At 42.8% G+C, this 24,522-nt stretch overlaps 2 protein-coding genes across 5 annotated transcripts in view; one reads left to right on the top strand and one right to left on the bottom strand.

Annotated features, from left to right (window-relative positions):
* Positions 1-5,366: 5,366 nt before the first annotated feature.
* IFT27 (intraflagellar transport 27) lies at positions 5,367-16,179 on the bottom strand. 4 transcript variants are annotated; one of them, XR_010362430.1, is made up of 9 exons: positions 16,050-16,179; positions 12,441-12,520; positions 11,323-11,382; positions 10,603-10,662; positions 9,545-9,662; positions 9,122-9,231; positions 8,824-8,925; positions 8,062-8,204; positions 5,367-5,802 (listed from the first exon to the last, which is right to left on the bottom strand). XR_010362430.1 is itself a non-coding variant. In XM_064420340.1 (9 exons), the coding sequence occupies exons 3-8, from the start codon at positions 12,483-12,485 to the stop codon at positions 8,827-8,829; spliced, it is 492 nt and encodes a 163-aa protein (XP_064276410.1). In that variant the 5' UTR covers positions 12,486-12,520; positions 12,959-13,070; positions 16,050-16,076; the 3' UTR covers positions 5,367-8,204; positions 8,824-8,826. The 4 variants fall into 4 exon arrangements, 3 of the variants coding, with proteins under 3 accessions (XP_064276410.1, XP_064276408.1, XP_064276409.1); XM_064420340.1 differs by adding an exon at positions 12,959-13,070 and having other exon boundaries at positions 5,367-8,204; positions 16,050-16,076; XM_064420338.1 differs by having other exon boundaries at positions 5,367-8,204.
* Positions 16,180-16,273: 94 nt separating this feature from the next.
* NCF4 (neutrophil cytosolic factor 4) overlaps positions 16,274-24,522 on the top strand; it is a 57,853-nt gene continuing 49,604 nt past the window's right edge. The window contains exons 1-3 of the mRNA XM_064420334.1: positions 16,274-16,414; positions 22,930-23,076; positions 24,396-24,514. The gene's annotated coding sequence lies outside the window, so the exon portion shown is untranslated. The remainder of the gene's footprint in view (positions 16,415-22,929; positions 23,077-24,395; positions 24,515-24,522) is intronic.

Here is a 24,522-nt window from a genome sequence, read left to right as displayed (position 1 = left end):
ACAATAAAAAAATTAAAATTATAGAAAATTGAAGGAAGAGAGAAACAAGTAGATGGAAAAAAAAAAAAACAGAGGAAAGTACAGAAGGAGAAAAAAATGGTCAGAGGGAAGAAGGGGAGGTCAAGCCAGGCAGCAAAGCAAAGTGGTGTCTGTGAAACAAGGCAGAAGGAATAAGAAAGTGCTTGTGAATCTGGGCACTACTTTTTCATGTCTCCTTTTCTATTATGAGCACACTGTGAGGAAAAGGGCAAGAGGAAAGGGAAAGGAGGATAAATAAATACCTGAGCTGCCATCTTAAACAGTTTCTAATAGTCAAGCAGATATGCTTGAAATAGGCAGTCCACAGGTTGCAAACACTCAGGTACAAAGTGCAGTTCAGCAGGTAGGAAACTGTCTGCACAAGCATAGTGGCATTTACATTCCTGGGTCCACTGGGTCTCTCTGTCACTGGCAGCGAGCCCTGAATGCATGAAAATGCTTCTGTTTAGTACTGGGGAATTGGGCTCTGATGGCTGCCCAGCGTCCTCTTTCAGATTCCAATAAGAAAACCTCAGCCCCAAACACAAGAATGTTGTTAGTCTCCCTTCTTTTCATACAAATCCCTTCCTCCCCACTGCCTAATGCCAGCTCGTTTGCATTCCAAGGGTTCATCTCTATCTAGCATTGTTCTTTTGCTGCTCTGCTTCACTCTCCTCTTTCCTTATGGCTCCCCTTCCTCACTCCCATTCATTCAGCTCACCCTTACACAGCCCTGTATAAACACACACACACAGAATTTATCTCCACCTCTGTAGTTATCAACTTATCTAGGAGTGTAGCACCTGGCTGGCACGCATCTCTCTCCCACAGACAATCCATCGATTTCCACACCACAACCCTGCCAAATCTGCCTGTCTTTCCTTCCTTCACAGCCTTTCTCTTGCTGCCCCCCAGCCACTCTGTTTCTTTGTCTCTCCCAGTTCTGTTTTTCTCTCTCTTCAATCCATTCTTCCTTCTCCCCAACTCTACCCATCTGTCTGTCTGTCCCTCCTTCCCACATTTCTCTCCAGCTGATACACGTGTACCCCACTGTCTCTCTCCCTTTCTCCCCCTGCCACATTTCATTTCTTTGTGTCTCCTACACACCCAGGCCCACACTTGCTCTCTCCCATACTGAGAGGAGGCAGCAGCAAAGAATTTGCTGCTGACCGCTGCATTGCTAGGAGGCAAACACATGGCCGGCCTTGTGCAGGCCAGTTTCTGCCTGAGTGCCCCAAGTCACATATCCCCAGCATCATCTCCAGCACTGGGAAAACAGATGGTAAAATAAATGAGCGCAGTCTGATAAAAGGAGGAAAGGGTGCCTGCCTCAGATGCTCCTCACCAGCACAGAGATACACATCCAATATAGGCACAGCCCTCTCACTCCTGTACCAGTCCTGCTCTGTGCCAGAACTAGCCAGCTGAACAGGGCACAAGCTCTTCCCTAGCACCAGATGGAGAGGGGTAGGAGAGGGTGGTACTACATAGAATGACCAGTGGCTATTTTTCTGACCACAGCTTCTAATCCTGGAAAGCAAAGTACATGGGAGGAAATAAGCAGTCTTAAGGTCATGGGGAGGGCTGGTATCATGGGAGGTGTAGCAGAATTGTGGGGACATATAAGACCTCCACATGCAGAGACAGGAGGAAGAATGCAAGAGGCATGGACATCGAAAGGAATCAGATATCAAAACATCTGTGGACCAAAATGGCATTCAGGGATCACTTTTATCTCAGTGAAGAGGGAAAGACAACCTACTGGCAATCTGAGCTGTGAGAATCATCAAGAGCAATGACATACTCTGCAGAAGTGAAATAGTTCCATACCTCAAAAGGGACAGAAACCAGAGGGCAAGGTTTGCATTATTCTGCTTTTGCTCAAACCAGAACCATCCTCCTGCTCTTATCCAGTTCCACGACACTGTCCAAGAATGCTCCTTTAGCTCCTCTACTACCTCCCCAGATACCTCGATCCTGTGACTTGCAGCATCCTTTCCTCTGCATTTACCTGTTAGAAGAAACCCATACTTGTCACCATTTCCAAACCCACCAAAATTCCTTCCTAACATTTTCACATTTATTGCAGCTTCTCTTTGCTGACAACAGTACTGAAAAGCATTATCTTAACCCTGCAAGACATCTTTCCTAGATACTCTGTTCTGCTGTGCCTACAAGCTGATTTTATGCTTGATGCTTCAACTGTAACCTGAATCTCAACACTTCCAGTTTTACCGTCCTTAAACTGAAGCCACTCAACATAACAGAAATAAAGTCCTAGAATTGTCCCACCATGGCCACACATGACTGTTAGACTAAGAGAGAGCAATGCTTCACAGGAATCAAAATGAATTAGCAAAAGCAGAGAAGGGAAAACAACACAGAAAATATTCTTTCCATCCCCTCTGCTGTATGACTGATTGTGAAGTTCCTGTTGTGAAATATTGATGCTCATGTAGTAGTGGGCATTTCTGCCTGGTCAGGTGGAGGTGCAAGTTCTCTTTCCATTTCCTGAATGTATTCATGTTGCAGCATCACAATTAGGCATAAATGTATGTGTTGTTGCCCATTTTCCCCCTCCTGCCCCTCCACCCCCCCGCAAAAAAAAAAGGGTTTAAGCAGAAAGGTCCTGATAATTTTTGGCAAAGGAAATAGAGATAGCAGATATAGCAGTGGAATTAATTTCTGTTTTAAATATGTTTATGAAGATATGTGGGTACCAATCGTAGATATCTATTTCCCTTCATTCAGAATGCACTCAGAAGAGCTGTACTCAAATACGAATTTCCAACATCTCTTCACACTCTTCCAACCTGATAGTCTAATAGTGCCCTCAGCATACCTACTCTATTTTTTTTGCTCTCACCTAGGTACGCTGTCTCCAGCCACTGCTGCTCACAGCATCACAGCTTGCTCTGCTTATCTCCCCACACTATTCCTAGGTTTATCATTCTGGATCCTTGCTACTGCCCTTTTAAATTCCAGTGTCAACCCTGTCACACAGACTTTAACTCTTCTTGCCTTGTTCTAATGCAGGCTCTACATCTTAAACCTAAACTGATGGCTACCAGTGGCTTTCCTCATCATGGCTCTGATTCCCCCTGTCTGCCCTTGGCCCTGAGAGCCTGGCCCTGAAAATCTTCTTTCAGTTATTTACACTTACCACTTGCCCTTCCACCTGCAAGGTCATCCAGCTCTACCCTGTATCTTCATTTTCCCTCAGTGGCTCATGCAAAAATTACTTTTCCTCCCACCTTATTTCCATACAGCATTCTAAAAGACAGGAAAAGCCTCAGGTTTTCCCATCCCTAAATCCCACCCTCCCAATCTGCCTCAGCAAATCTTTGGGTTCTCCATGAAGGAATACAGACCTACATATTTCCTACATATTCTTGTTCCCTTAGTGCTCCTGCATTTTCCCCTGTCTGGGACACAGAAGTCAATCCCTTCTGCCTTTATATCCTTTTCCTCACAGTCCCTAACTGGCAGCCCTCATATTGGCTATTTTTCTAGTACTTGTACAGAAAGATCACAAGACTCCACATCTCTCCAATTGATGTATATCTGGCTGGAGGGAAACTCATCAAACTGACCCCATCCCTGACCCCAGCTTGACATGTAGGGTCTGTCAAATTTCCTTTTTAAACATTTCCAGATTAAATCTCAGAGACCAGGAAAGGGAGCAATTCTAGGCTTCTCTTGACAAACAGCCCTAGGGGAGGAAATACGTGAAGCCACGACAAATAAACGAAAGATCTCCAAGGAGCAAAAAAACCCTACCAAAAATTCCCACCAAAACCCCAGGTTAGAAGGAGAACGGCCAGTGTCTGACAAAGTGACACTGCAGCAAGCTCTGAAGAGCCCAGATGAGGCTCCCAGGACTCAGCTGGTAGTCTCCTGCCAGGAAATTACACCCTAGACTGAGCAACATCCCCATCTCTCAGGTGATTTTGACAGGGAGTCACAACAGCTGAAGAGCCCTGAAAAGACGCAAGACTTTCTTCTTCCTCCCTCCCCCAAGCATTGTTGTTCTGGGTCAACAGAGCCAAGGGCAACCGGCACAGAAGACATTGTTCTCCAGGCAAAATGACAGCAGGAGGAGGAAATAGGACATGAGAAGTAGAGAGATGATGTGCCCCTAGGCTGAAAGAGATGATGTGGAGGCCAACATGGCCCTTGAAGTGCTCCTGCTCTCGCTGCACCTTTGCTGCAGAAGGTCCGAGAAGTCCCTCAGCCCTAGGCTCCACAGAGTACCATCTGCAAGATGGAAAAATTACTTGTTAAGAGCAAGCAGAGGTGGATATTGTCCACCAAGGAGCAGATGCGAGATAGGAAAAGGACTGAGAATGCATGGGGAGACAGGCGTCCCATCACACAGGTGTCAATAATAGGGATGTCTTCCTGCCACTTGCAAATAATCTGACATTGTGCTGCTGACTTTGTGTAGGCAGATGAGACCACAACTGCAAGCAACTGCCACCTGAACATCAGAGATACAGTAATTATTAAAAACAGAGCACAGCCTTGAGTTGCGTAAGGACCCCCACAGATCTGCATAAGCACCAGCAAAAGCAGTTGCTGCCTCCAGAAGAGAAATGCAGTGTTTTCCCTGCTGTCAGCACCTGCGTCAGGCTCCCAGTTTCTCTTGAGATACAGCTCTTAATTGGGATAGATTGTACGTTTTCTGCCCAGCTCCCAGTTTAATTGCTAGTTTATGACTTAGCCTGTTTTGTGCTTTCCACACTACTTCTTTCCTCACTTAATCTAACAGAATTATAGAAAGTATTGCTGGGAGGACCTCAGGAGGCCACACAGTTTATCCTTCTGCCCCAAGGCAGTATTTCATTTTCAACAACATCATGTGTCTTTTGCTATCAGGTCAGATTGGTCCAAGATGTATAGTGGGTAAAGAAATGAAGCTTACCCAGGGGAGTCAATTGGCATAAAAGACTAAATCCAGCTCTTCAAGTCACTGAAGTTATATCAGAAATAACCCTAGTCCAAATGGTGTCATTTATCAGATCAGTCTTTTAAAAGATGTCCTTTCTTAGGTTTAAAGTCTTTAAAATTAACAAATCTCTAGAAGAAACTGTTTTGACAGCCCCATTTCAGTATATTTAATGCTTCATTATGAACAGCAGTGACCACTTCATTGTTAAGACTTAACAGATCTTATCACAGTGTGATCAGCTTTCAAACTCCTATTAATTCCCAAAATAAAACCTGATCTTTCTGGAATTTTACATCCTGAATTTCACTCTGCAGTAGACTATGTCTGGCAAGACAAAACAAAACCATTAAAGCATCTTTAACATGACAACTTTACACAAATGAATTTCAGAATGTCAGACAGCTTCTTAAGGTATTTTATTTCAAGACAATTTGACTAAAAATTCCACTTTTGTTTCCTTTTGTCTATTAATCTAAGAAGAAATGTCTTGCAGCCTTGGGAATAGATAATGCAGAAATTAGAAGGATAAAAAAAATCAGCTGATGATGTATCAAGCTAAGTAAAGCAGGACACAAGCATAACAGAGATTCTGTGCAGACCCATGAGGACCAAAGGAAAGGTAAGGAGGGACTCCAGGGAGGAAAGAAATGGTTTTGTCTAATCAAACAAGCAAGCAGGAAAAAGGACTACATATCTATTAAAACCAGTTAAAGGCCTGTTGGTTTCTTTCCTCTTCTTTTGATATTTCAGTTCTGGTTGAGCTGGGTCTTTTCTGTGTTGTAACACTCATGCTGAGCACCTGCAGCACTGCACAGCTGAACAAAGCAGGGGAGCTGTAAGAAGACAACAAGCTTCCTGGTCAGCAGACAGGCTTTCTGTCTTCCTCCCACTGTTCGCCACAGCATCTGTAATTCAGACTGATGCTAAGCCTGTAAGCAGCAAACACTCATCCTCACTCTACAGATGTGACTTCCACAGTTAGTAAACAGGTAGGAGAAACTTAATAATAGCTCCAGGCTCTTACTCATCCTGCTGGTCCAGCTCACTTACTCACCACCCTGAACTCCTTCACACAGAGACAAAACTATTTCCCACAACTTTCCCATGTTTGGCTCCCATGTTTTCTACCCCCTCTTCACTCCTAGCCTCTACAAACAAGGTCACAATTAAGCCAGGAAAACAGCAACAACCACCACTTGCATCAGGCTGGTATTATACAGCACATTAGCCAGGAAGGACAATATATTATGCTGTTAAAATAGATTTGAAAGGGTTGAGATTGTTATGGTCAAACACACTATTTTGAAGGACATTAAACTGTGTCCATACTAGTGCTTGAAATAGTCCTGTAAAAAGCAAGTTGGACAACATGCTTTAGACATGACTTCTTTTCTAATTGTGGTTGTGGCTGGTGGAAGAGGGAAAGGGGCAGTGGGTGAATCCCTACTGTTAGCTAATTAGATCATACATTTCCTCTCTCAGGCAATACATCTTTCCCTGCATGGGCTGCATTTTTCTTCACTAACTTCTCAAAAGCAGCTTCCCCATAAATCACAAATCACCACTGCAAGCATTCTCTTAATGAGCTCCTCCAGCTTTTGCATTTATTTTATAAAACAGCATTCACCAATCTTCATCTTACAGGCACATTTAGAGTGTTTATTTGAAGTTATGGGAGGTCCTTCAGGTGCAGAGAGATAGACTCCCTGGTCAAAGATTGCACAGAATTAATTTTATTACCTATTCCCAAGACATTCTTCCTCTAGATACACCCTGTCACAGGTGACATATACATCTGATGTTATTTTCAATATGAAAAAATATGTGTCTTGTTTTGTGATCACATTGTCAATAGAAATGTGATTTCCAGGGGGAAATGAGATACCAAATAAAAAAAAACTTTAGTTCTTTAACTGGATCAGCACAGCATCCAAAATAGCTTTTATTCTTACTAGTCAGAGTAAGAATAAAAGGTGCAGATACCAGCACCTTCAAGCAAGAGTCTATACGGCCTATGCAAATCAACAGAAAACACCCAGGATTAACAAGACAACCCCTGCAAGATACAAATGCCGGAAATGCAATCAGGTTCAAAAAGAGTGAGTCTTCTAGTTACCCGAAGTTCATAGAGGACTCCTTCCTTCTTTGGAGAAAGCAGAAGCTTTCCCAGCTTGTTCTGTCATTTTTGAGTTGGCTTTTAGCAAAAGAACCTCTTGTTTTTACTTCTTATAGATTGAGCTCCTACTCATCCTCTTTAACTGGTATTCATGCTCCCTAGCAAATTCTCAGCATCAACACACTGTTGCCAGTGAAATGAGGGCAGTGCTTCTCCAGATTCTTGAAGTGCTTCACAAAGTCTGCTACAACATCTGCAGCCATATTTCTTACGTTCAGTTTAATGTACTTTTCCTAGCACTGGGCATAAAAATGATTATAAACCACACGTACAGAAGTCCTGAAACACAGATTCCTGAAAAGACTGCCTGAAAAATCACTTAGTGCTCAGTCTCTACAAAACTCAGCTTCCCTTGCTCAAGGGAGTCTACCATAATCGGGTAGATAATGGTTAAATTTTTGAAAGTCTTGGTGTTAGGCTCAGTTACAAGGCAGTACCTTACCACAGATGCTTTTGCATACTGCATTAGCAAAGGGTCTTACACATGGAACATTAGTACTCCACACAATAGAGCAACTCTCTCTAAGCTTTCACCCTTTCTAATACGAAACTTCTAGCCAGACACAGCTGAGTCAGAGTAACTTAGCCAGGCTGTCTTTCATTTCCTTAGTCCTGTTTCCACTAGCAACATCAGAACCGTGGTCTTTTATCTGAAATTCAATGACAAGCGGAGAGACTTTAATAAGAGGACTTTGATTTTGAGATGGAGAACTGAACCTAATCAGAACGGTATTGCCAAATTCAGCTGACAAAAATGACACAACAATATGTAAGATGATAAAGACATGAAGAAGAAAAGGTAATTTTTTGTAAGTTTTAGATTAATCTTTAGAATAGAAAATGTATTCTTGCAATTTCACTCCATTTTGCAGCTAAGCCAATTTGGATGTGCCTGCAGGAAGCCCATCCTGCTCACTTCAAGGGAGGTGGCAGCCTCTGGAGAACTCCTGTGACCTGGGACCAGCAGAGGGCACTGCGTCACCAAGTGACAGCGGTTGGACGCGACACAGCTCCCACCAGGCAGGGACAGTGAGCCAGGCCGAAGGAAAGAAACAGATTCTGGAAATTAGAAACATGCATTAGTCACCAGCATATCAATCCTACAGCTGATAAAGGCAACACTTAAAATTGGCCTCCAGCTCTGGGCGCTCCTGGAAACACACCTAAATCCATCTCTGCCTCCACACATCTTGTCTCCAGGTGTTGATTTTAAGGCAATAAGCCTCCTCCCAGAAATGCTTTTCAAGGGGTAGGGCCAAATCGGTCCTGTCCTGCAGTGTATGTACCAAGGCTGGTTTAAGTCGAAACACATCCTGTCAGCTTCCTCTCCCTTTTTCCAAACCTCTAAATCCCTGCTTGTAGCAGCAGGAAGTCTGCTCAGACAAAAGGATACTAAAGCAAAGAGCTGGCAATTTCCATTCTGTCCTCCCCGTTTACTCTCCGCCTCCCCCAGCCTAGCAGACTTTCAATGAGCAGAGAACCAAGCTAGAGGACATGAAAGGAATGCTGAGGTAGCAGCTTCAGAAGAGTGTCTTTCTACTTGCCTATTTCTAGTTTATTTTGAATTACCAGAGGATGACCATGAAGTAGCAAATAGCTCATATTTTTTTTTCTCTCTGCATTCAGTCCAGCAGGATTCTCAGTACTAGAAGAAGCTTAGAGGATAACTAAATCATACCAGTCAGGCTAGTGAGTGAAAAGTTTCCACTTTCTCTTTGTACAGTTGATGGAATAACTTTGCCAGGATGTGGAAAGGGGCCTCAAAATTTTTCATTTCCTTCTGTAAAGAAACAAGAAAGTTGTCAATTGCAGATGGAATAAGCATTTTACTATTTCTGCTCTGTTTCACCAAAGAAGGATTAAAACTGAGTTAGATGATGAACAAGGTGAAGAGAGTCCCCAGTTATTTTTCTCTGCCTGAAAGACAACTTTACAAACACCCCCTTGCACAGATGGTGAAAGGAGCAGATACTCACCACTGACATCTCACAGTATTCCAGGCCATGTTTCTCAGCCCACTCCTGTGCTTGTTCCTGCTCCACAACTCGACGATCAGCTAGGTCTGTTTTATTCCCCACTAAGACACCTACAGAAAAAAAGACATGAAAGGAAAGAAAAAAACCTAGCTCATCAATGCTGACTTGTAAGCCATAAATACTGCAATATTTGTAGAAGTAACTGAAGAGGTTGTAGGCATGGTGAATGGTCTATAACTACCTAAAAAAGATTCCAGAAAGCAAAGATATTCAAGCCTTATCTGCTTTTCGATAAATGCAAAGGAGTTGGAGGAAGCCATGTCAGCCCCTGACTTAAAATAAATGCTCTATTCCACAGCTCAGCAGAAACAACTGATGTCATACAAGAGGGGAGTAGATAACAAGAATCACACCCATTCTTACCTGGGATGTGCATCCCAACTGCTTGAGCCCTCAGCTTCTCCAACCATTTGTTACAGTTGTCGAAGGATTGCTCATTAGTGACATCATACACAAGGCACAGGACGTTGGGTTGCTCCCACTGCACAGCAAGAAAGGAACACTGTCAGCTCTAATGAAACTGATGTGGTCAACAGCCAGGCTGTAAACGTGGCAAACACAGCTGCTAGGACAAAAATAAAAAGCCTAACACCCAGGAATCCTATGCCCTGGCTGAGGTTTCACATTTCAATTGACCCAACTAAATCACTGACATTGGGAGAGGTGGTCTTTCCTTTCCTCCCTAGTCCTGCTTGTGCAGCCCTGCCCCTTTACTTGCATCAGCTCTGGCACTCATCTGATCCCCAGGGAAGCTGATTTTTCATGTTGAATCAGCACAAAATTAATCCTAGAAAAAAAGTAGAAAGGTTTTCTTCCAGTTCAAGAAGCTGAGCCAGCTTCTAGAGAAGACCCTTGCAAACCAGATCTAGTGCAAATGTAAAAGTGGAATTGCTTTTGTAGACTATAAACCATTAGGTTGACGTAGCCATCTTATGAAAGCTTACATCTGATTTTGCTTCTCAAAATGAGATAACACAGTAGAGAACTGCACAGGGAAGGTCACAAATATTTGAAGGAAAAAGCTCAAGGGCAGGATTATGCTCAAGGACAAGAATGAATCCTGTTGGATCAAACACATCACTGTAACACAAAAGAAACCTCTCACTGTTGAAGTTGCAGCAAAACAGATGTTCTTCTAAGAAATAAAAAAAAACTTTAAACAACAGTACACAGAAATTTTCAGTTAAAGTTTCCTATTTATTTTGTACGAAAACTGCCTATCTGCTTTCCTTTCTCTGGAAAGTATTTCTTCCAGTACTTACACAAGTTTTAGAGAGGTAGAACAGGATGCGTTGGCAACTGAGGTAATTGCTCCCATTTACACTAAAGACAAAGTTTGCTACATCTGCCAGACTGGGGAGCTCAGATCTTCAAAGCAAAAGCACTTCTTTGGAAGAAGAGGACTGTTACATAAGACTTACCAGTTTCTCCAGCATTTCAGAAAATAGATCTTTTCCTGCAGAGTCAAAAATGAAGAATTCCTGAAAGCGGAAACAGAAAGAAGGCTCTTGCCAAGAAAAATGCAGTGTAGGGAAAGGTTTTGGAAGTAAATACTGCAACTTGTAACTCCAACATTTTATTCAGTAAATCAGTGTCATGTCCCTAAGGGACAAACTCCCTGCACTGAGAAAACTCCAGATAATATGAGAAAATAAGTAGCCATTTTTCAAGTATAACCAGTAAAAGTGTTACTTCCAAGGCCGCAAGCCTAGTTTCCATCCCTACTGGAAACAGAATATGTGGAGTTGGACAGTAACCTCTTCTATCTATACCAAATTTTATACATTCCATTAATGGGAGTATAGGGCATTAAGGAGAAATAACAGATGAGCTTTGGCTTCTGTAGTTCCAAGAATCATGAACTAAACCTGAGTGCCCTAAAGGACAGAACAGATTCTCAACAAAACTGGCAAGAGCTTTGGTTTAAAATGTTGTGTTGGATACAAGTATATGAAAATTCTATTTTTAAGACTAAACTAACCCTGGAGTATCAGCAGTTATACATGATCAGCCTCATTTCCTTAATGCAACTTAACTGTCCTATGAACATGCATAGTGATCTTCCACCAGAATGAGACTCATGTGGGGCTTGAGCTCTGGACGTCTCTTTCTGACCCAATTTATGTCACAGAAAGACTCACCACACTATCACTTGTCTCTGGAACTGATACAGCTTTCACCAACAGTTCTATGCCCGCTGTCTGTCAAGAAGAATCAGGAAAATGAGGATCAGGAGAGTTTTTAAGAGCCTGTCCAACTGCATACCAACCGTGCATTGGATTGAGGCAATTCTTGTGAATCATTACAATTTCATCAAACACAGACCGCTGGAAACTCAGCAATACTCCTCCTAGCTCTGGTAACCTAATCTCACCAATAAGTCAAAGACTCATAGATTTGCTCAGCTGGGGGAAAAAGGAGGAGAACCAAAGAGATTTGCTTATATACAGCTCAGAGTATTAGCTGAAGTCTGCAGGTCTACGTTCACTCACGCTGCTGCTCTAACACATGCCTTAGAACGTTTTGCACTAACCATGTGATGAGCTAACATATGGGACTGAGATTATTTGTGCTTCCTCCACCTTTTATCTCATTCTGCTTTGTAGCTCATTTGTTTGTTCTATTTCTATCCTTAAATTCTGGTTTCCATCTTTATTTCAATGAATAAACATATTTTAGGGGTTTTTTTCTCCACACTCATATTTTCCTTTTTTTACTTTACTTATATTTACTTTTATTTTTATCCTGCTTCTGATTAGTCATCACCATTGATTCTTACACTGAAAGACTGCAAACTGTATCCTCTTCATCTGGGAACAGTTTCTGTAGATTATAATTATCTTGGGGCTATGCAGCACATCTTGGTGTTTGCACAGTGATAAGCGCACTGTCCACATCCGCATTTAATAGTTGGAATTAAAAGCTTTCTCCTTCAGCAGTGCTTTTTCATAGAGTAGTCCCTGAAGGGGGGAGCTCTCTAACACCACAAAACCTTGTGAAAACATTGGTTCAGTAGGAACATCACAAGATTAACTAAATTATTCTGCCTTAAGTTTCAACACCAGCACCTACATAATGCAGACTTACAGAATGTTAAATGCTTTCTCTTCAGAATCTAGGGTGCAAGAAAGAAAACCCTCTAAGATCCCATCTTGAATGCCTCAACTTAAAATCATATTTATTTTGTTCTAGGCCTCTCAGTTTTCCTACTCATTTTAGAAAAAATTTAGACAGCAGTCTGAGCCTGTTGTATGCTTACCAGTGTGTAGTTCTTCTGAAAATGAGCCCCATCACTGCGAAACATCTGGGCTAAAGCACTCTTACCCACAGCTGGATCTCCTGCAAAACCAAAAGCATAAAATATTTTTATTTCATACTAGAGAATCTTTTATTTCCTCAGTTCTGATACTATCACATGTTGTAAGAGCCCAGATGCTCTATCTCTGAATACAGGCAATTTAACTGTCACATGAAGCACAAAACCATCTAAAAGGTAATACCCACATAAGGAAATGAATATTGCCATTATGCATACTGGTGGCTGACATCTGATTTCTGGCCTATGCACAACAGCAAAGGACTGCCAGATTAAGCTGGAATTGCTGCTCGTTCTAAAATTCATTCTTACACCACAGCCCTTACCCAAGAATTAAAATTTCCCAGATATGTTATCATGTAGAGAAAATTGCAATTTGAAAAGGGACTGGGCTTCCTAGGAGGCTATTTCTTCTCCTTAGGGTATCCATCTTCCCCCAGACTCAAATCCTTGTTACATACTGAGACAAAGCTGCTTAAGCTGGTAACATTTCTCAACGAACTCTTCTTGCTGACCCTGCTAAGAGAGCAACTCTTGCTGACTCAAAGCTGCTGGTGGCTCATTAGTTGCATCCTGGGCATAACAGAAGCAAACGTCAGAGAGAAAGCACATGGCTGGAGAGAAGAGCCTGCTGACTCATCCCTGTATGGAGGGAAAAGCAAGGGGCTTTGGTTTTTGCTCTTCTAGAGCCAAGGCTTTTTGATATGGCTTGCACAACACTCCAGGCAAACCAGACAGGTGACTGTTTGGCCTGCTCTTATGAGATCCAAAGCAATCACAGGATCACAGAACCGAATATGCTGAGTTGGAAGGGTCACTGGGTCCAGTTCCTGGCCCTGCACAGGACCATCCCCAAGAGTCACACCATCTGCCCAAGAATATTGCCCAAATGCAACTCTGTCAGGCTTGGTGCTGTGACCACTTCCCTGGGGAGCTGTTATAGAGCTCAAACACTCTCTGGGTGAAGAACCTTTTTCTAATATCCAACCTAAACCTCCTCTGACACAATTTCAGGCCATTTCCTCGGGCTCTACAGAACTCACATATACCCATATTACTACATGAAAGAGATGATAAATCATAACCCTTTATAAACAACGACTTAATGCTTCCAAAGAGCTTATAATTTCTCCATATAATGTCTCGCTAGCCTGGATAGTTAAAAGGACAGGAGCCAGTAATTAAATACCTCAGTGGTTCAAGCTTTACCCTCAAAGGCACACTCACAAACAGCCAAGCCTGGAATACAAGTCTTTCACATTATGTTGTTAATAAATAAAGCCAGAAAGGAAGTATTTTACATTAAGCTGTTAATTAATAAACCAAGAAAGGGGTATATTTTTGACTCCATTACAGCTTCCTAATGGTGTTTTAAAGGAAATTGGTAAAGCTCTCTGCTCACATACTATTACAGAGCAGGAAGGGTGTTTTGGATAGTGACAATTACCCCTGGATGCATTAACCAAATGTAGTTCTTGTTTAAACATTTTTAGCATGCTTGCTTACTTTGAGCTGAGTTGGGCTCATAATATTTAGACAGGAAAATCTGGTAAGTCAGCTTGTTTGTTCTCTGATCAGCTCAAGCCTGCGGAAGACAACACTCTGTTCTGAGTGGAAGCTATTCTGTATTTCAATAGACAATTAGATCTGTCTTTGTAAAATGAGATAGAGAGGCACACATTGCTCCAAACTGTGCAGGCATCAGCCAGCACAAATTCTTAACTAATGCATCGCCTTTCTTCCTCTTGACAGCCCCAGGTGTTCTTTCCCTCTTTTTATTCTTTGCCATCCTCTTTAGCCCATCACACCAGTACACTTCCTCAAAGTAAATTTCCTTGCCCTTTTCAGTTTAGTCTCGTGTGCCAGTAGTGCATCTCACAGTATATATTCTATCCAAATTTCTGTTATTCTGCCAGAATCTGTAGAGTCTTTCAAAAATGCCTGCTACTGCCAGCTGTCTCTCTACAATGAAAACCTTTGTGAAGTGTCTCCATAGCAAGCTCAGACAACAGATTTTTTTACTTTGTGCCTGTAAATGACCCTTGAGATAACACAGGAATCATCTTCTATTGTCAATTCAATAGTCCCTGTTTTGCTAACAAGAGCCCTTTTCCCCTGTTCTCTTTGACCTTGGTGTAGCTCCCAATTCTGTGTCACTGGCTCTTTGTAACCATCTCCATTTCTGATGGGCTTGTTCCTATCCATGGAATTGTATTTTCTTGTTCCCTTTAGGTTGTTGTGGTTGCCTATATCTTAGGTCCCTTTCACTACAGTTTTCTGCAACAGAGAATCTATTTTGCCTCGTCTGCTTCATTAATTTATTAATTTTAATAATACATGGATATTACTGTAGCACACAGGAGAATGAAATATAGGATAGGACATTCCTGTTCTTTGTGCTGTGAACAGAATTGAAAAGGCCACTCCAGAACCAATAAGGACATAAACAGGTCATCTAAAGAAAACCTATGTGATTTTCAAATGGTCATGGAATTGGCCTTTGGTAACACTAAACAAAACTGGATAGACTTCAGCGAAGCCAGTATACTGGGAGCAGGAAACTTCCAAATTGGAAATGATGCCTATGTTTCAAGTGTAGAAGTCAGACAAGATAGTTGTTCACAGCAGCAGAGCCACAAGGGAGATCAATTCTGTTGCCTTTGCCAAAGACCACATCTGGTTTTGTGTGAGTTGATGGTCAGCTACTTCTGAGGTCAAAAAAGGCAAACATTTTATTCTGGATGAAATAATTTGAAACAAAGAGTTAAACCTGGGAGTTGACTGCACACAAAGGTTTTATGGATTTGTGCTTTTGGCTGAGGCTGCACAGAGCTTCAGTGTAGAGGGAGGGGAAAAAATTAAAAGTTTTTTCACAAAGTGTTAACAGACAGCTGTACTCACTTTCAACACCTCCATAATCCATCCTGACTAGATAAACTGGTGTCTTCACCTCATTTTTTTCTCAGGTTAGCCTCTAAATTGTTTGGGGAAAAAGATGCCACTGTGAAGTGCTCATCCTTCTACTCTTTGTTTGGGCCTTACCTTTCTATCACACTCTCAGAATCATCCTCATTTCTGACATGAAGTTTTCAGGTCAGCCCAAAGCAAGGCTCACAAACGAGGCAGGACTCAGCTGCCTGCCCTGCTCCTTCCACACTTTCTCCAATCTCTGCGCCCACCTTTCCACACTGCAGAAGTACTCTTTTTTTTTTTTGTTTGGGTTTTTTTTTTTCCTCCTTTTCAGATGCTGCCCTTGGATTTGGGCCGATCCAAGCACACCTCACACCCTCCCTGGGCGCTGCTGGACTCCACGTGGCAGGCGGGGGCGGGTACCGCGTGCTAAGAGCACACGCGACTCCCACTGCTCCCGGCCCCAGCCGGCCGAGTCTTCCCTCCTCTCCCATCGCCTCTGTCCCCACCTCTTCTCCGGCCCTCCATGAGGGGCTGTGGGAAGCCGGGCCGCCTGCGCCGCCGGCCTCGCCCGACCCCACGGCGCCCGCTCTGCTCCCGTGTGGGCAGCGGGGCGGATGGGAGCGGGCGGGCCGCACTCACCTGCCAGCAGGCACTTGGCAGCGAGCCTCACCATCGCGCCGGCCCGGGGCAGGCGGCGGCGGCGGGCCCGGGCGGCGGCAGCGGGAGCGGGAGCGGGAGCCGCCACCGCGCCGAACCGAGCCCTTGGCAACCGCGGGGCCCTGGCAACCGAGCGACCACCCGCCCATCCCCATTGGCTGCGGGCCCTGCTCATCAAGGCCACCCACAGTTGTTATTGGTTCTCTCGGTTCTCCCCGCCCACTAGCAGCGCTGTCAATCAAAGCAGGCGCCCCGCCTCTCCCAGTGGAGCCGCGGCAGCACGGGAGAGGAGAAGGGGAATTCTGCCCGGCAACTAAGGACGTCATCGAGAGCCGGCTTGTTATTGGGTAGAACATAAGGGGCCTGCACCGCGGGGCTGAAATGACCCTTAGAGGGCACGGCAGAAAATGATAGAAATTACGGGCAAGGAGCTGCGGCAGCCCCAAGGCGGGAAGAGGCGAGCCGGGGGAGAAGCCTGCACTTCCTGCCTGTGAGCCCGCGGAACGCGATGTTCCGTGCGGGAGGGCCCCGGCTCCCTGCGCCTTGCTGCGCATGCGCGCGGCCTGCCCCGGCCTGCGCGTCCCTCGCGCCCGGCCCCGGCATTTGGGCCCCGCCGCCCTGAGGGCCCGGGCGGAGCGGGGGCTGCCCCGGCCCCGGCCCCGAGCTTTGCGGCGGCTTCAAAGTCGGCCCGAAGCCGGGTCAGCGCGGCGGGAACAGGCGGCTTGCGAGGCCGCTGTCACCCTGTGGGAGTGGAGCTGCGCTCCTTCCCTGGCCGGGCCAGCAGCTGATCCGCTCTCCTGTGCTGCCCTGCACACTTTTCCTTGTGTTTGGCCGTGTTAATGGACTCAAGGAGAAAGTTCTCTTGCTTGCTGATTTCTTAGTTGCTTTCTCCTTTTTTTCCCCACTTTTTCTTAATTTTTGTAGCCTTTCACGCTGCAGTAGGTTAATTTCTTTATATATTTTTTCATATTTTTAAAATATTTATACGAAGCTCTCTCTTGGCTGCTATTAAACTATTTCTATGCCCTATTTTTACTCTTTGAACTGATTTTCTGTCTTCTTTAAGTGGTCCAAGTGAGTGGATTTGGGTGGCAGCCAAAAAAAGGGGACCACAAAGCTTTCTGGGTTTTCCCCTCCTTGCAACCTCTTTGGAAGATCTGTGCCAGCAGAAAGCGTGCCGTTAGTAGCAATCCATACCTTTTTCAGGGCATAAACTTTGCTTGGCTGCACTTTGGATTGTTCATTCTGGAACACAGAATGTGCTTACTGTGGGAAGCAGTGAGTAAGCTTGGGAAGAACAGAATTATCAGTAATGCATCTGAATTTGGGTTATAACATTGGACATTCCAAGGGTCGAAAATAAAGCTTTCCAAGTTTTATTTTAATGTCAACATTTTATTTTAACGTGACTGCTCAGAAGGCAGCTCTTTTACCTTTCCTAGGATAAATTGTCTTGACATGTCTAGCCAGGCAAGCAAATAACATAAAATCAGTGAGAACCTATAGCTGAACCAAAGGACTCTTCTATATGCCCATAAAATAATGTTGTTTCTGTGATAAAAACATGAAGGGGACTTGACTAGCCTGAGTGTGCAGCCTTCAATTGTACATGATGACTTGTAGTAAAATATAGTGATGGAGTCACTACTGTTCCTTTAAAAATAGAAAGAAGAATTAATCCCAGGTCTCATTATTACTTTCCCTGTTTTCCATCCCCAAATCTTCCATCACATAAAACAGATGTGGGCTATTGATGTTCTCCATCACTTGTGTCTAAATAGCTTCCCTCCTCTTTCATCCTTCCTGCCTTCCACACCATCCTCTGAGAAATTCTCTTGTCTCTGCGTCGTTCCATTTTTGCAGTCTTTGCATTATCCTTTGTTGCTGTTTGTAACATTGCCCCAGTTTACTGACAGGTCTCCAAGCGAAGGCTTTGAGGCTCCCTCATGATGTACTTGAGGTTTATTGGTCGTGGCTGCAGTGTGGTGGTATCCATCAGCATTTACTGAGGTCACAAACGTCCCTGGCATTTTACACTGGGATCACTGCAATGGAAAGCATGGATTATGTTGGAAGTGAGATTTTCATTGCTACTGAAAATTTTTGCTTGGAATCTGGATATCTCCTTCCTGCTTTTTGCTTTCATACTAACACCCTGTTCCTTTATCCCATTCCCTCATTTCCTACCTCTGCATGCATGTGTGCACAGAACTCTTAATGGATTTGTATCGCCTCTATTTCTTCTGTCCTTTTACCCCACAATATTTTTTTCTTTACCTAATCTATCTTTTCCTCTGCCTGACTTCTCACAGGCATAAGTTGTTCCCCTACCAGCACTGACAGTGATAGATTAAGGATGGAATTACTTATCTGCACCTTGTAATCCAAACAGAATCGCAGTCTGCTGTTAGCAGTCCACAGGGGTTGCTGCTGAATAAATTGGAATGCTGGTAGCTGTGCTTGCTGAAGCTTCTCTCATCCTGAATGCGTGAGAAAGAGGGGAAGAGGAGCCCTGTGGATTTTAGCAAAAGAAAAACCCCAACAACAGAGGGTGATGCCCTTACCCTAGAGAAGTGTTTATTAGGTTCAATCCTGTATTTGGCAGCTAAGGAGGAATAGAACACTCTTTTCATTCAGCCATTTAATTTTTCCCTCAAATGCAACAAGATTATTTTGAATGGGAAGTGCCCCTTCTCTCTTGTGAGCAGGAAAGGTTGACAGCCACAAGACCCTGAAATTTGAAGTCCCATTCCCTTAGGTGGTGGTCACAAACCAGCAGTCAAACTGCACGTGTATCTGTGTGTTGTGTGTGGCTTGCATTTCATCCTGCTGCAGAAGGCAGCGATGGTGGAACTGCATCTCCAGCAGGAGTGGCGAGGAATTTCAGGCACCAGGTAAGGCTCTACAGTGGGGAGGGATTTAACTGAGGTCGTGTAGTCCTTTAGGCTGAGGTGTGGTTGGTGTTCCAGATTCTGTCAGGCACTGCATAGGTCACTTCATTATCTTCTTCACAGAGCATACCTGTTAAAAAGTGATTTTTTTTCTGAGGCAGAATTCACTAATATTACCAGGGCTTGTTTTTGCAGTTGTTCATCCATCGATGCAAACATTCTGGATGTGTTCAGAACTGAGCAGGTTACAACCTGCTGCCTGATTAAAGCTACTGAGGAAGAACTGTAGCTTTCTTTGGAGTAGGCAGTGCTTCTCAGGAGGGCATTAACGTTGAGGAAAGCGAATTAGTAAGTCTTTCTGTAAGAAATCTCTTAAATACCAAGTATTTCATCAGTTCTTTTTAAAATCGTATGTTACTAAAAAGAAACAGTGTGACAAAATGGCTTCAGAAGTATCTTGTGAATGAATATTCAGAGTTTATGCAGCTTTTTAAATCCGCATAGATTCTTATAGGATTGACTATGAATGTTTACTGGTATGTCTGGAGAGCTGTGAAAACTGCAAGAAAAGATGTGTAAATTTTATTGTAGATTTCCATTCTTTACACTTCCCCCAAGTGGTGGAATAAATAGATACTCCATCTATTTTGAGGGCTACTTCATTTGGCATCCCCCAAACCCAGCTTTTATTTCTCTTCAGAGTGGGGCTATTAGCACAGAAGTGAGAATTTGGATGCTTTCTCTAGCTCTGTTGATAACACCATTATAGTTCAGGTCTTCAGATTTTGCTCTTTTGTGGTGGGGGCTGAGGCACAGATCTGAAGGCTTTTTGGCTGAGAGTCGGTGCACTGAAATGTAAGATGATTACAAAATGGTTGAATCAGCCAAAGGATTTGTTGGCAGCTACAACAGCCCTTCTGACTGATCTGGCATATCTGCCATTTGTTTCTGATCTACTCCATTGGGAGAGTGGAAGTTAGAAAGGGATGGCAGTTGTGGCATCAATGGAAAGTGGTGAATTACTAATGTAGTGTAGGTTCCTCTACACCTTGGTTCGAGTATGCTAATTGTAACTGTTATGTCCTCTCCTCTGATGAATATGAAAGGAGGGAAAGATTTCTCAAGGATGCATTCAAATCCACAAGGATGAAGATAAAGAGAGTTTCCGGAGAGTAATTATTCTGCATATGTCTGGAAAAATTCCAGCTCAAATCATTATTTTCTTGTTCATGCACAAAGTTCTGGGAAGAAGCCCTGAAATCGTTATTTAATTTTTAATAATACTCCCCAAAGCAGTAGCTAGTGAGCTGTTGCTCAGGTAGCCAGAACATGACACAGAAAGCTGTCTGGATCCCTGCACGGGGCAGTGTCTGTGGCAGGCTGAGGGCTTGCTGTGGCCTTGTGTCAGCCCGAGCTGTGAGCGCTGTCACTGGAGCCATCCCCGTGCTCTCCTGCACAGCGGGACCGGATGCTGGGGAGGGAGCACCGAGTGTGCTCCTGCATCCCAGGAAAGTGGTTAATCTGTCAAACAGAAAGTACATGAATATGTGACAGCTTTAAACGAGCTACCCCCAATTCCAGCATGCCAGTCATTATGTGCTGATGATGACTATGATAGCAGCTGGGGATCTTTTTTTGGATCTTTAGCTGCTGTCTGCTTAGAAGGCAGATGCTAGGCTTTCACTAATGCTGTATCTTATATTAAGAACTGCAAGACAGATTGCATTCAAATAATGAGATTTATTAAAAAATATAAGTTAATGTTTGGGTTTATATCCTGGTTTTTTTTAAGGCTTTGAGTGTTCAAGGTTTTCTCTGCAGCATGACAGCTAGAATTTTTTTCCCTTTGGTGAAAACTAAGATTCAACCATGTGACTCCAGGACTTGGAGGTTTAATGGAGGAAGGAGAAGAGAAATATTTGAGACTCCCAATTAAATTTTCAAAAGTTTACAACACTGTTTTCTATTCTCTTCCCTTTATAACAGGCTAAATTTTTGGGCACCAACTTTTTCACCTTAATGCTGTCCTTTTTTTTCAAGGTCAATTTATTAGAATGTATTTATATTGTAATAAAATACCTTCCGCTCCAGGCTTTTCAGATCCTCACTCTAATCATGCCAGTACTTCCTGCTCTGGATTTCCTTTTCCTGAGACCCTGAATTTCAATGCTGTTCACCCTCTGACCTCTGTCTCAGAGCTCTCTGCCCATTTACTTCTTGCTTCAGAAGCAAGGCTCCTGCTCCTGCCTTCCCAGTAGCTGCTCACACCAACTGCTTTCTTCCCATTTGTGGCTGAGCCTTGCTGGTCAAAATCTTTGTAGACTTTCTTCCTACAGATGTAGGGTCTTGATTCCTGCTTCTGATGAGGGCTTAAACTTCTGGGCTACGCAGTGAACTGATAAAAATTCTGAGGGAGAAGGATTCAGAGCTTGTAAAAATAGGATAAAAAATTACGTGGGAGCCTTTCATTGTTACTTGTTCAATGCTTTGTATTCAACAGACTAGATGGAATCTCAGGTTAATTTTGACCTATCAGACCTTCACTGGGAGATAATTTAAGTTCTATTGTATCAGTTACCTTTCGAGCATTCAAAATGAAGATGCTTTTGAACACTAGGATTCTCAACAGCCCAAAAAAGATAGAGACTCATGAAGTCTATGGCTGAATGTCTCTTAAGACTCTGCTTTGCTAAGAAGGCTCTCACGTGTGACCAAGGAAGTTAATATATGCAGAAAGAACAGAAAAACACTGGCTCTTGTAATGGAGGTTGTTACAGAACATAATTGAACACTGACTGCAGCAAAGCTAAAAGGAGACTTGCATTACAATGACAAAAAATCTTTATTTTTTCCCCTAACCTCTGATTTCAGCTGTCTGACTAAGAGCAGGTGCTGGGCAATAGCTCAATTTCAACAACCCATTGCAGCTGAAAGAGTAGATGCAATTGTGCTGTATCCAGCAAAACTGAAAATTGCTTTAAAGGAGAGGAATGCAAATGTTTTTAAGACAGAAAATCTTCATTCATCTGCAGAATGAAGCATAAAATTAGCACAGCCTCATAATTTTTATTCCTCTTTATAAAGCAGTAATAACTGTGAGATAATTTGCTATTTCTTATGTATTTTAGTATTTTTCTAGTGATACATTTTTAAAAGTGCATTGCATTTTGAATACACAGGGAGTAGAATTTGTTAACAATTAAAATGTTATAATTTTAAAAATCCTACCAGACAATGTTTCCAAAACCTGAAAATGTCTCTGAACCATTTGGATTTTCAGCAATCCTTGGACCTTCCCTCCAGTAATCAATGGTTAAGCCTTTGACCTCTGGTCTTGCACCCCTCATGACCCATCTGGAGTCATAGAATGGTTTGTGCAATGAGGGACCTTAAAGATCATCCCATTCCAGCCCCAATGCCACTTGACCAGGTTGCTCCAAGCCCCATCCAACCTGGCCTTGAACACTTCCAGGAATGGAATGTCCATGGCTTCTCTGGGCAACCTGTTTCAGTAAAGAATTTTTCCCCAATGTCCGATCTAAATGCACATTAATAGATAATGACCATGTTCTTACCACCTGAAGGCCTGAGTTAATGCCGGTGTTGTGCTACTGTAATACCAGTGAAACCAACTATATTTCTTACATAAACCTCACAAAGCATCTCCTGGAGTTAAAAACTGTTGTGGCAATGTGAGTTGAGCAAGCTGATTCAGGCACTGGCAAGATCCCTTCACTTAGATTTTCCTGGGTGGGAGACTGAATGAATTTATGAAAGAAATATCTTTTCTAGCTGCATGTTCCATAGGCTTATTAGCATAGGTCATCCTGTTAGTTCCATAGGTCTTTCAGTATTTATATTTGGATCATCTGATCCATTTACTCTGGTAGCTTATGCAGTTCCTTCTATTTTTCTGGTGGTTGGAGAAGGGACTCTAGCATTCGTATTTATATTGACTTCTGTCTTTAAAGGTGCATAAGCCTTTGTTGAGCTTTGCTGCTTTATTGACTAGAAGAGCACTAACCAGAAATGTTCTTCCTCCCTTGTGAAGTAATTATCCCACATTAGGAGATCCTACAGTCCGAAAAGTTTTGAAGATTGATGTATTGTGCAGACAGGTAACCCTCTATAGACACATTTGGCTTCACTTTCCTGTGTTTAGGAGAAATGTAATTTTAAATGTCTGAGCCCTAGAGAGTGTTGGGATTTCTAAAGGGATTTCTTTGGGAAAGGGAATCAGCTAAAATCCTTGCTCAGAATGAAGAAGCTGGAGCTCAGGTTCAAGCCCATCTCAGCAATGAGAGAGTCCAGGAATTAGAGAAGTTATTTAATCACCAGCCTGTGCTAAAGCCAGTGCTTTTCTCCCTGTGTTAGCCATGACTCCTGAGTGGAGTTAGAACAAAAATATCAGCATGTAATTTAACCACAGCTGGGTTTTGGTGTGCTGTTGCATGCCTTATAATTTCTCTTTCACTTGAAGTTACTTTATAAATAAAAGAATGGGTTATCTATCAGCCAGCCATTTAAATCTCAGTCTAGGATTTTAGTGTCAAATGAAGTTATTTTGTACCTTATGCTCATTAATAAAATTTTTGTGGGCTAATTTGTGACTTCAGTGAAGCTTTAGGCACAATTTTTGATGTTATTTTGTCAAGGCAAGACTTGTTACAAATATTGTGCAATGTTGCACTTTGTAATTCCATAACAATATTAACTCTGTTTTAAACAGAATATTGTTAATGTTTAGCTACTGTAGCACAGAGGCTCTGCTAAAACTGTGTGTGTGTTGTAGGAAAGGGAAGCATGAATGGCATTACCAGTCTTCAAAAATATTTAGTTTAGTTAGAAAAGGCAAAAGAAGCAAGCAAACAACCTTTGCACTGATAAAATGAAGGAAGTGTGGAAGCAATTGCAGAACATTAGGCAGTGTTGATCTCGGGACTTGGTGGATAGACTGTAAATATAAATCCTAGCTCAGCTTCTGCAAGGTGAACAGGTGTTATGGCCTCCAGACCATTGATTCCCAAAATAAGACATGTGGAAAGCTGGTGATCCATGAAACTCCATTAAGAGCTTGGCAGGACCCTTAAAGCATAAACAATTATGCATTTGTTGGTTAAGGATTTAGTAGTGGTAAATGGTGATTGGAGAAATATTAAGAGTTGGTGACAGTCTGCTAATGCAAACTCTTTCTGTTAAATGCTAATGTCATTTGTCAGGAAGTGATGGTTCAGCTGTGACTTGAGGATTTGGCTCTTCTTCCTCTTGAATTGTAGCTCAGAGCAAGCAATTTCTTTTCCAGCAATACAAAATACCAGTATGAACAAGTAGTGCCTATTTTTTTAATTTGTCATTCAATTGTGTCTCATTGCAAACCGTTGGATATGAATCTATGTAAAGGATATGTACTAATTATTTAAAAACTTTTCTTCAACAGGATGGCTGAAATCTTTGTTTTGTCTTTTATCACTTCTACTGTATTACAACAGAAGACAATTATGGAACACTTACTGTTCAGGGCGAAAAAGATTTAAGATGGCAATTAAGAAATTTAAGGTAAATGT

Source organism: Passer domesticus, chromosome 5, assembly GCF_036417665.1.
Source record: "Passer domesticus isolate bPasDom1 chromosome 5, bPasDom1.hap1, whole genome shotgun sequence".
NCBI classification, from domain to species: Eukaryota; Metazoa; Chordata; class Aves; order Passeriformes; family Passeridae; genus Passer; species Passer domesticus.
Note: the sequence above shows the minus strand (reverse complement) of the source record. Positions and strands in the feature narration are given on the sequence as shown.